Source organism: Eptesicus fuscus, chromosome 12 (assembly GCF_027574615.1).
Source record: "Eptesicus fuscus isolate TK198812 chromosome 12, DD_ASM_mEF_20220401, whole genome shotgun sequence".
In the NCBI taxonomy this organism is placed as follows: Eukaryota; Metazoa; Chordata; class Mammalia; order Chiroptera; family Vespertilionidae; genus Eptesicus; species Eptesicus fuscus.
Genome location: NC_072484.1, coordinates 60,621,299 through 60,633,716, shown reverse-complemented (window position 1 = coordinate 60,633,716; position 12,418 = coordinate 60,621,299). Strand labels below are relative to the sequence as shown.

Here is a 12,418-nt window from a genome sequence, read left to right as displayed (position 1 = left end):
GAATGCTACCTATATTCTTTAATAAGCTATCTTGAATTTTCAACAAGCCAGCTAAAAAATCTTGAAATGAATGCTATGTTTTTGAGGTCAGGGAGAATCGATCAATTGATCGACCCATCCATCTATTTATCCTATTTTATTTTATTTATTTTTGCTAGAAAATGATGCACAGGCATACTAAAGCTCTATACATTAGGACTGGGGACCTTAACCTGTGAGAATAAAAGGTGGAGGAACTAGAAGATTTAATTGTGCCAAGCTCCGAGTCACAACAAATATTTCTTCTAAAGTGATACTAGTTCTACTCTCAAAAAGTACCAGAGTGGATATGCAGCTTATCTTCCTTCCAGTTTCAGGCGATAACCTCACTAATCCTTAGTATACAATACACAGATTCACATTTGCATCAAATACTGTGGAAGAACAGCTCCCAAGCAGCACCATTGGTTATGGTGGTACATGTATAAGCTAGACATGGTAACAGCTATTTGTCTATCCAGCTGACTTATTTTTCACAATGTGCATCATTTTTGCTCCTTGAATTGTCTGTTCAAATGATTCTCTCAATAAAGAAGCCTAACCAACTTTAAAAGATGTCATTAGTGTTCATAATAACGAAGCAGCGACTTTAAAAAATGGTATTTGTTTAATAAGCTTATCTAAATCCTGCTGTGAAACCTGAACATTTTATTCCCTCTGACAACTCAGCCCTCCCCACTCACGGCTCCTCCAAGGTCAGAATGTCTACCAGAGGAACCGGAATGAATGGCACAGCACACAAAGAAATGCAAATCTTTGCCTACCCAAAGATTCTGCAAATGTCATCTGCATGTAGATTGCATTGTTCAGGAGCCTAAGATTAGCCCACGCCCCCTCACTTATGAAAAGAATAAAAATGCAGCTTTTTTCCCCCCGATAGTCGGTATTAAAAGGTGAGAGCTTTAGTGGGTTTTGTTTGTTAGCCACCAAAATGATGCAAATTTAAAAATTCTGATTTATGCCCATTCTTATACTTCTGAGTTCATTTTTTCCTTAGGCAATGAATTTGCTTAAGCCCAGAAACGACCATAAGAAAAAAAAAAAATCACCCTCTTTACAAAAATCATAACAACTTAGAGAAAAGAGAAGCACGGGGGAAAAGTTATGTTGTAAAGATATAAACCCGTGTAAAGAGAGTTAGGAGGCGTCACGGCTGAGGATGGAGCTCTGGATAAACGACTTGCTATGTACCTTGAAGCCTTTAGTGCTGGGTTCCTTGGCAAGGTTAGTGGTAGAAAGAGAACACAGCCGTGCTACAGGCGGGTTATATGCAGTAGCAGCTCCTCCTGGTTTGGTAATGCCATTTCATAGCCAGGCAATGCTATTTCTCCTCACCTTTCTCATACCGGACAAAAGGAATGTTGTCCCCTCTCATTCCCCACTGGGAACAGTTCTGCCCCACGTTTTATTTCTAACTTTTTATTTCATTTCTAGTGACAACTGACACATAGTAAACCATGTGATTTTAAAGTGCCATCTTGTCATTTTGCTGTTGGGAACATCAGCTCCTTTGAAATTCCACTGTGAACAGACACTTTGGAATGCTGGGTGCCCGGAGTGTCTCTGAGAGGGGTAAGGGGCCAAAACACTATTGTGATCATTTTTTCTGCATGACGTTCGGCATACTGTAATTAGAAAAATGCTATTTTTGAAACTGAAGTTATTAGTGCTTAGCAGTAAGTGAAAATAACAAGCTATTTTCACTTTTACGACTGTCACATTGGACAGAATTCAGCTCTTGGAAGTAAACAGCTGAGCGATTGCATACCGTGCTTTTTTTTTCTGGGATCAGACTTGACTTTACATTTGGAATACAGAAAGGGACAATACTGGAGCTGGGATTGTTCATTTGAGCCTTTTGGTATAATTTCCAACATGCATGAGGCAAATCCTTCTTACCAATAGAGACTATCTGGAGAAAGTCTTTTTATTATCTACGTCCCCACTCCCCATCCCCCACCCCAGACCACCCACTACCCCCGTGTCCTACTTGCAATCACTGCATCATACAGAATTAAAACTCCATTCTCCCAAAGACTGGCCACTGACTCTCTAAATTACTCCTGCAATAAACTGTGATAAAGGGAAATGTTCTCACCTAAAATTGCAGTTGGCACAAATGGGTCTGTCATACATCATAAGCAGGTCAATGCAGAGAAAGTAAAAAGAGAAAGAACAGTAAATGATTGATGAAAGGCCCCCCGATATCCCCACAGAAAGCCATAGAAAGCACCAGGTTGTAAGACATCAGACACATTAAGCTCCTAAAGCATCATGGACAGCAAGGCGAGCACTGATTGAGTCTGACTGCTGGGGCTTATGAAAGACGAAACCATGGAAAAGTCTGTTACCTGGGTAATAGGAATTAGGCACCGACGTACTCAGTGTGTTTGTTTTCATTGTAAAGGACGATGGCGAAGACACAGCTGTAAGTAAGAGAAAGGCTAGTCAGCGGATGAAGAGGCAACAACACCTGGGAGCATGGCTCTCGGATCACTCCCAGGGACGCCAGCTGGAGGAGACTTGGCTGCAGAAACACACAGGTTTACTGAAGTCCCCGTGGTAAATATTACCATTTCTGCTCTCTCTGGGGAACTAGTCTTGTAGAGAACAAGCACCCTCTTTTCACTTAAGCTTTTCTTACCCCACAAATGAAGAAAACCAATAACCACGGCTGCCATTTTGAATCAAGAAATTCATTAGAATTCTACTTTGACTTCTAGCCTTTGCCTGCAAATTCTACTATCAAGTTGAACTGACTTTTCACAACTAAGAGTAGGAGCATGTGTCCACACATGGTTTTTGTAACTTGAAAAAATCCGCTCCTTCCTCATCTTTTGGGTACGCAGAGAGCTGCCCGCCATGCCATGCCCTGGTTTATGGAAAATAAAGGGGAGGTTTCCTGTGTGCTGCATGTCAGGTCAACTCTGCAGGCCCACATATTGTCCTACTTGTCTTTTCAATCCATATAAAATGCTCTTTTTATTTGAAATATTCCTCTAAAACTCTCAAGATTCAACCTCTTCCTCTCTATCATTAAGAGGAAAGTCAATCCCATCTAATTTATCTGAGATTCCACTGTAATTGGGTATTTTTCGTTTTTAGTTTTCTAATTCCCTTCAACGTCTTAATTGATTAGTGCTTTAAAAACACTTTAATCTCATTAAAGTGTTCAGATAAATAATTTGAATGTGCCCAAGCAGGTTAATGTAAGTCTAAATTTTAACTCCTGTGATGAAGCCATATGATTTATTAGGTGTTGAGTTCCTACCAAGTTACATCATTGTATTATGGGAACCACTACCAAACTCCGATGGTATTGTATGTTATCTTTATTCTGATGACATGCTAATATATTTAGCTCTCCTAGAGAAGTTCCTTTAAGGAAGGTGTTTTACCTGCGCTTCTGTTTTTAAAGTGTAGAATCCTATCTAATAAAAGAGTAATATGCAAATTAACCGTCACTTCGTGACAAAGATGGTGGTACACATAATGGGGAGGGGGGAGGGACGCTGGTGGTATTGCCCTGGCGACACGAGCCCAGTGTCCCATGCCCCGGCCGTGCGGAGGGAGGGCCTCTGGCCAGATGCCGGGCGCGGGACGCTGGCATCGTTGCAGGCCAGGCTGAGGGACCAACCCCCCCCCCACCCGTGCATGAATTTCGTGCATTGGGCCTCTAGTTAGTGAATAATAGAGCAGCAACCAGAACCCAGGCTGCCTATTATTTACAATATATTTTTCTAAAATAGAAAAGTATCACATTTATAATGCATGTTTATGGTAAGCTGCCAGGAAAAAAAGAGAGCAATTGATGAAAATAAGAACAAAAAACCTGAGTACCTATAAGATATGCGAGGGTCAGCAAGAATAATGCCTATTACCCGCAGACATTTTTACATGGTTGGTAAAATGTGCAAAGCAGACACAAAATAACCATGTTTATTTTCACCTTTAAATAAAAGGTATTTTAAATACTTTAGGTTTTTAGTACACAAATTAATCTTATTCCCACTATACCTATCTATTTTCCTCCTTTTTATGTACAACTCCCATTTACTTTGGTGGATAGATGATATATGCTTGTGCTTATTTTTAAATTGTCCAATCTCATTTTTCGCTGTCGCATTTTCAAAAGGTACTGCTTCCCCAACTGCTAGCACTTTCTCCCAACCCTAAAATATCTCAAACATTCTCAGATTTGTAATAGGTTTGGGGGTGGAACCTCAGTGGCCTAATGAATGCTTTTCCTCCCTCAGTAACTGCTCTCTTATTTTAAAGGCATTAAGAGAGAGAGCATTATGATAAAGTTTACTATTGGAGTCACTCCTGATAGATGGAATTTGATGAGATCTACTCATTGCTCAAAGAGTGGGAAGAAAATGTAATGCCTATTGCGTTGTTTCTTCTATTGGCTACATTGATGGGAGGCCCAAAATAATGCCTAATAGCAAATGAGCTGGCTTGGAAGCTGACGCTGGCTTCTGCAGCAGTCCTCTGTGCATGAGCACTTTTGGATTGCCACAGATACATTCACTTTTGAAAAAGTAATATCAAATTAAATTTCCTGTCCAGAGGCAAATATCCCCTGTTATTCAAACTTCACAAGCTTAGAAAATATTAATGTAGGTCTTTGCTCTTTGGGCAGGTAATTCCAAGTAAATTTATGCGTGAGGAATTGCACCATGAAATAGAAAGTTTGGGACATTAATGGGTTATCCTGGAACGTGAGAACATGTGGCCCCTTACATAGTATCATTCAAGAAGTAACTGCAACTACAAAAATTCTAACCTTGTCTTGGGTGGGAAGGGCTTCTTCCATACCAGCCCACAACAGATGCATCATAAAGTGAAAAATGCAATATGTAGCTTGTGATATACCACAGATTCTGTCACCTACATTGAAGTTGACAGGACAGGGCTAAGGACAATGACTAAGGACAAGGAGTGCTGGGCTGCCCACTGGGGTCAAAGTTATTTCTGCTGAACTCCTGCTCCACCAGGCTAGAGCATTATGATAAAGTTTATTGTGCATAAATGTAGCACCTCTAAGTAGGAACAGGTGGACAACCGTAGCCACCACGGAGAGAAGTAGGCAACGGAACTCTATGAAGCTTTGCTGAATGTAGGAGAAAGACAAGGCCTGGGAGAAGGCAGGTGTGGTGATCACATGGTGACTGGAGAGAGACGTGGATGCGGGGAGCTGCAGAATCAGAACAGGCCCAATGAGTGGTCAGGACACAAGCACACACTGTCCACCCTGCTATCTGCCCTCTCCCCCCAGAGACCAGATTCCTGTGCCTCTCAGCCATGAGGCTCCCAGCCTTTACACACTTTTATTAGTGCACTTTTATTCCATCCCCATGCTGTCCTACAGCCTGATCATGCAGCCACGGTGAGCAGCCACCTGTGGCATGGATTTCACATGGTGAAGAAACCTTTGACCTTGAACCCAACAGGGCCGTGAACCACAGAGTCAGGCATACACCATGGGATTTACTTCTGGTTTCTGAGAAGATCACCAGGGACACAGCAACTGCTCATTTTGTATTTCGTATAATCAACATAATTGTTGGCTTCCTGAAATAATGCCTGTACCTGGATCACAGGTGTTAGTATGGGAAGGTATGAGCTGAGCTCGGCTAACCCACCTGGTGTGAAATGTAAGACTTGTGAAGTGAAAATACAGTTTAACTTATTAATTACCACTGATAGCCCTATAATAAAGGCAGAACCTGTCAGCTAAAAAAATCATCAATTAACTGGTTACTGGCATTTAGTGAACTGTTTTATAACAGGCTTCCCATGTGTAATTCAACACCTGGTTAGCTTAGAAACAGCATATAAACAACAAAATAATGATGAGAAGCATGTGCCTTCTCGGAGAGGAGAAAAGCCCTTGCTCTCTAAGTCTTTCCAGAACCGTAACTGTGGCCTCCTTTCCTCTGGGATCTGGACCTACCACCTGTACCATGTCATCACACCCAAGCAACCTATGTGACATGCAGAAGTTTCCAGGACTGTTTAAAGGGACTCGAGAAACCAGTAAGACAAAAAGAAATTCTTAGGCCGTTCTTGGGTTTATAAACCCCCATTTCTTTCTGGAATTATGGAAAACCACAGAGATGGATTAGAAGCCAAGAAACATGTGCACTTACATCTCCCGTTCAGATTGTGGGTGTCCATGAAGGAAAACGCCTCGTCGCAGTTTGTGCCTTGCTCGGCATAGCTCTTGTCCATGGAGTTCACCATCACAGTCATCTCCTGCCGCGTGCTGCTCATTGTCTCCTTCCGCTTCTTGGCTAGTTTCCTTGGGACAAAGAGTTCATTATGTAGGCATGCATCTGAACAAAAAATGGGATGCTGACATGTGTATTGACAAACGATCAGGAATAACTTCTATTGAATTAATCGTATTCATTCATAACATTGATTTGTTGTGCTGTCTAGCTATCAGGGTCTCTGTCAGCTGCAGAGAAATGGAGATGAAAATCAGCCACTGCCTATCCTCAAACATTCCCACAGTGATGCTAGGACTGTATGGCCTAAAACATTAGTTTCTGTGCTCGCTACTATAAGCTAAATTAAAAAGGACAATGCCCATTTTAATGTAGTACAACAGAATCATTTTCTATTTACTGATATGCTTCTAGTTACTTACCTTTTACTAAATTATTTTCTTCATTTCCATATTCAGTGCCAAAGAGTAGATCCCCCTAGTAAGTATATTTGCCAAACATAACTCCAACAGTCTAAGGATGAATCTAAAGGTCATATGGTAGAACTAATGAGCAAAGTGAGGTGAGGAGTGAATAAAGGGAGCAGGCATGATGCAGAGTCACACAGGGGAGAGGAGCCCAGGCCGTGGGAGCCCTGGAGGACAGCCCTCCATTCCCAGATAGGTATGGCATTGGACCACACCCCAAAGGAACACAAATTAGTTCCCCATCAAGGTTTCCCAGCAGAGAAGAAGGTAAAAAATTCTTAAGCTGGTGGCTACCCTGGAAAGTTGAGTAGCAATGGAAGAGGAGGCAAAGGGCTGAGGAAAGCAAGAGATATTTCCAGTTCTTCTGGAGGCACAGTTTAACACTGGCCTCTACATCAAGCATGTCAAACTCTTATGCATCGTTTATTTGACCCGTGTTAGCCTTTGAATTTGACATGCTTGCTCTACATCCTTCTCATTGATCACCAAAAGCTCCAAAAGTTACAGATACCTAGACAAAAGCCATAAACTTAAGGGAAACTGACATACAAATAAACAGATCAAACATGTCTTTATAGCTGTTACTACCGGAGCTGGTTTTATGCACGAAAGACAGACGAAAATAGAATTAGAGATGGTATAAAGTGAAAAGTTTTAAGAGGACCATGGCACCATAATACCTAAAATAATATGTCCCAAAATATTCTAATTGTGCCTAAGCACCTAGCAACATTTACCAAAGAAAATGGCAGCTATTGACTCTGATTGACCTAGGACACAGCAGAATTCAAAATAAGCCACATAATCAAAATCACCCTCATATTAGGTGATTGCTAATGCAGTGTAAGGCATTGAAAACATCAGACCATATGGATAATCTTTATCATCATTTCCAAATGCCACATAATCCAAATGTTTTCTTGCCTGTAGTTATAATAATCTTTTAATATCGTACTTTGAGAGCAGAACTGTTTCATTAATAAGTTGCCCTTTTTAGTTCTAAAAGTTGTTGGGAAAAATCACCCATAACTTCTATGAGAGTGTTCAAATTGTAAAGATTTGGAAAGTAAGCCTGTGTCACTCCTCTCTCACCAGAATGCAGAGCATGATCACCTTCTCCAGAGCCCAGTTTTTCTAGGCAACCATGCTCATCTGAGAGGCAGGCTGGACTTGGATGTTCTCCATAGGTGTTCTGGACAGAGGCAGCATCAGGCTCAAGCTGTGGTTACAATAACACATTTTCTCTCCCTTTCTAAATTTGCCAGCTCATTGGAAAAGCATTCTTAGGCCAGGTCTCCCCAGGAACACTCGAGTAGAGGACTGAGATAATTAGCCCCATAATTCAGGCAAAATATCCCCATTTTGCTGGAATTTCTTTGACTTGCTTTGGACTAATTTATGCTGATGATTGCCTCAATATTTTCTTTTGTTCAGCCTATGAAGAAAGCTATAGCCAAGTTCATCTGACTTCCCTTTTTGTCTTTTCTTGCTTGCATTCCTCTGATCCTTACAGGTTAGGGAATGACAGTGAATGTACTTCTGGTGTTGTTGGTGGGAAGTGGTGGTGGATGGGGGGATGTGTGCACCAATGAAATGCTTATACAGGTGAGAAGCCTTTTATCCTCTATACTCCTCCCCAGGTGTGAACTAATTTCAGTGATGTCACATTATACACTTCAAAGGTGATCTTCTTTAAGCACAAAAAGAGCCTTTTAAGAATTCAAGAGAACCTGTTCAAATCAAACAGAGATCTTCACGTGAGAGACCTACAACTTTAAGCTCATATCCATTAAGCACATCCTCTGTCTCCATGAACCTTCTTCAAAGCCCAACTCACAATGTGCTCAGCAAGGCTTCCTGCATTAATCTGTCTCACCACATTTTTATTGGCATCAAATGTCACAAACACAAATGCCTCACGAGGGCCAGGCAAGTGGCATAAGTAAGTGAAGTAGGCGTAAGACAACAAGGAGAGGTGGAGACTAGAGTAATGGAAGAGGGTAACAGCCACTTGGCTCCAAAAGTGATACCCCATGGATGTCCCAGACACTGTAAATTTCAGGAGAAACTAGAAATCCAGACGTTATGTGAACTTAAAAAAAATTTAAAGTGTCATCAGATACTAGTAATTCAAATTAAAAAAATAAAATAGTATGGGGCCCAAACAAAGCATGTTTGTGGGCACTTCTGCCCTCTGTTAATAATGGCAACTTAGAGGATTATATTGGAATGAAAGGCAGTGGAAACTAACCTACAGTGCACAAGTGGTATCTCTAAGTGTCATCTCATTTAATCTTAGTAACCTTATAAGAACTATTCTTACCTCCCGTTTTACAGATGATGGAACCCTATAACTAAATATGAGGTTTTGAAAAGTAGGATTAATTTACTAGCATCTAACCAATGCTTTATACAAAGCAGGTGGTACCCAATATTCTTGTTAATTGAAGTAGTCATTGTCATACCAAACCATTAGAAAGGAGAGTTGTTCTATAGCCTAATTATCAAAGTACCTTGCCTGGTTATGAAGGGTGCAAGTTGTTGCTTGGGGTTTTCATATGTTCTTTCTTATACATAGCCTGATGCAGTAGTCCATAATTACATAATGGCTGAGGAAGGCTAGATTTGGAATTGAGGCTTGGGGATGTCTGTGGATAAACTGAACTTTTCTCTTTCTCTTTTGCTCTCTTATAGGCTTTGTGTTTCCGATCTTTATTTTTTTCAAGTGAAACTTCGAAAACTGTCAGGAAAACTTTGTAAACAATGAAATAAAGTGTTTTGTGCAGGGAAACTCATAAAGTGGAAGCAATTTTCTTTGCAATCTTATCTAAAGACACAAGTCAATTTATTTCCCATTTGATTTTTAACAAATGGTTTGCCTGAAATATTTTAATCTCAACTCTTCAAACTTGAACTGCATGAATCTCAAAGGCCCCTGTAACAACAACAAAAAAGTTTCTACCGACATGAAAAACGAATCATAAAGAATCAGAGTTTACAGTTCAGCATGCAAGAAGCTTGGAAATCATCACTCTGTCCTAACAACAAGTAAAAAGCTGAACAAACTGAAATCAACAACTCTTCTTAGACAATTCATCAGATAACTGACCCCCAAATTACAGAGACAAACAGGTAGATACAGAGAATTACAACTCACCAGAGCAGAAATCTCAGTGAGAACCGGCAATGGAGTAGGAAAACCTAAATCCTAATTGACACATTATTGGAGGTTCAGTGTGGACAAGTCTGAAACTTATAAACTTCAGGAGGTTCCATTGTTAGGGGCCCTCATACTTTTGTGAATCTTACCTCCAGGAGCCCTACCAGGTCCTCACAGTAAAGAATGAACAACTTTCCTGCCCCCGGCCTCTGGCACAAAAAGAGTAGGAAAATATCCATTTTGAAATACAGATAGTGAAAGATAGATTATTTTAACATTAATTGAAAGAAAGCAGGAGTAGCTATATTAATTTCAGACATAGCAGATATCAGAACAAGAAAAGTTATCAGGGCAAAGAAAGGCATTCCATAATTATAAAGGGGTCAATTCTCCAAGAAGACTTAACAATCTTTAACGTGTGTGTCTAACAACAGAGCATCCAACTATGTGAGGCAAACACTGATAGCACTGCAAGGAGAAACAGATGAATCCACTACAATAGCTGGAGACTTCAACACCCTATCAGTAATGGGCAGATCCATAAGGCAGAAAAATCAGTAAGAACATAGTTGAACTCCACAGCTCCATCAATCAACCTGATATAAATGACATCTATAGAACACTTCAACTGACAATACTAGAATACACATTCTTCTCAAGTTCACAGAGAACATTCACAAACATAGATCACATTCTGGGCATAAAACATACTTTAAAATAGAAATAAAAACAGAAATCATGCAAGGTATGCTCTCAGACCACAGTGGAATTAAACTACAAATTAGTAAGAGAAAGCTAACTGGAAAACCCCGCAATACTAGTATGTGGAGACTAAACCAAACACTTCTTATTTATTTATTTATTTATTTATTTATTTATTTAATCAGATGCATTTGCCTAAGACTTTGAATCAAAAGCTAATGACACAAAGACATAGGGTGTCCTAGCATTTCTTTTTTTTTTTTTTTAACCTCTTAAAATTATTTTTATTATTGAAAGTATTATAGATGTTCCCCTTTTCCCCTCCATTGACCCCCTCCATCCTGCTTCAATAGTGAAGGCCCTCCCCAGGCCTTCGCTGCATTATTGTCTGCATAAAAATCCTGGAAGAAACCACAGGCAGCAAAATCTCAAACAGCTCTCATAGCAATATATTTGCTGATATATCTCCTAGGGCAAGGGAAACAAAGGAAAAAATAAACAAATGAGACTACATCAAAATAAAAAGCTTCTGCACAGCAAAAAAACCAACAACAAAATTATGTATGACAGAATATATTTGCCATTGATACATCTGATAAGGGCTTAATTTCTAAAATGTATACATAACTCATACAACTTAACAAAAGGAAGATAAATAATCCAATTTAAAAAATGGGCAAAGGATCTAAACAGACACTTCTCCAAAGAGGACATACAGATGACCAAGAGACATACGAAAAAATACTCACTAATCATCAGAGAGCTCCAAATTAAAATGACAATGAGGTATCACCTCACACCTGTCACAATGGCTACTATCAACAAATCAACAATTGACCAGTGCTGGCAAGGATGTGGAGAAAAAGGAACCCTAATACACTGCTGATGGGAATGCAGACTGTGCAGCATATGGAAAAAATATGGAGTTTCCTCAAAAAATTAAAAATGGAACTGCCATTTGACCCAGTGATCCCACTTCTAGGAATATACTCTAGGAATCCCAACACACCAGTCAGAAAGAATATATGCACTCCTATGTTCTTAGCAACACTATATACAATAGCTAAGATCTAGAAAGAGTCCAAGTGCCCATCAGTAGATGAGTAGATAAAAGAAATGTGGTACCATGCAGCTATAAAAAAGAAGAATCTCCTACCCTTTGAGACAGCATGGAGAGACTTGGAGAGTATTATACTAAGCAAAATAATCCAGTCAGAGAAAGACAAGTATCACACGATCTCACTTACATGTGGAATCTAATGAACAAAATAAAAATGACAAACAAAATAGATCCAGAGACTCTGAAGCATGGAACAGACTGACAAATCTCAGAGGGAAGTGGTGAGGTGGAAAAGAGATTAACCAAATAACTTATATGCATGTATGCATAAGCCATGGATAAACCATGCACTTGAGTTAAAAAATAAATCTCAGGAGAAATTTAAAAAATATTTTAAACTACATGAAAATGAAATTTATAAACCCAGTTTATTAGTTATTGTTAAACTTCTCATGCTCTCTGCCTTCATGGAAAAGCTGTACTGCGCTGCGTTCCTGCCACCAGAGCTGACCCTTGCAAAGGAGTGGCTAGGCTCATAAATTAATCAATGGGCTGAAGACCTACCCAGGCCAACAGGGGTGGCACAGCTATGTCCTCATTTGCATCTTTACCAACCAATCAGAGTGGATCCATTCTGACCAATCAGGATGATGCTATTTGGACCACCTGAACTGTGAATACTTGGGAGTCCTCATTTGCATAGAAATGGACGAGTCATGTATTACGGGGCCAGGGGCAGGCACTTTTCTCTATA

At 40.0% G+C, this 12,418-nt stretch overlaps 1 protein-coding gene across 1 annotated transcript in view; it reads right to left on the bottom strand.

The window, feature by feature from the left end:
- PTPRM (protein tyrosine phosphatase receptor type M) overlaps positions 1 to 12,418 on the bottom strand; it is a 650,464-nt gene that overhangs the window by 125,185 nt on the left and 512,861 nt on the right. Inside the window, exons 15-16 of the mRNA XM_008159881.3 lie at positions 6,195 to 6,346; positions 2,391 to 2,465 (exon numbers count right to left, since the gene is read on the bottom strand). Of these exons, the coding sequence (XP_008158103.2) occupies positions 2,391 to 2,465; positions 6,195 to 6,346 (227 nt within the window). The remainder of the gene's footprint in view (positions 1 to 2,390; positions 2,466 to 6,194; positions 6,347 to 12,418) is intronic.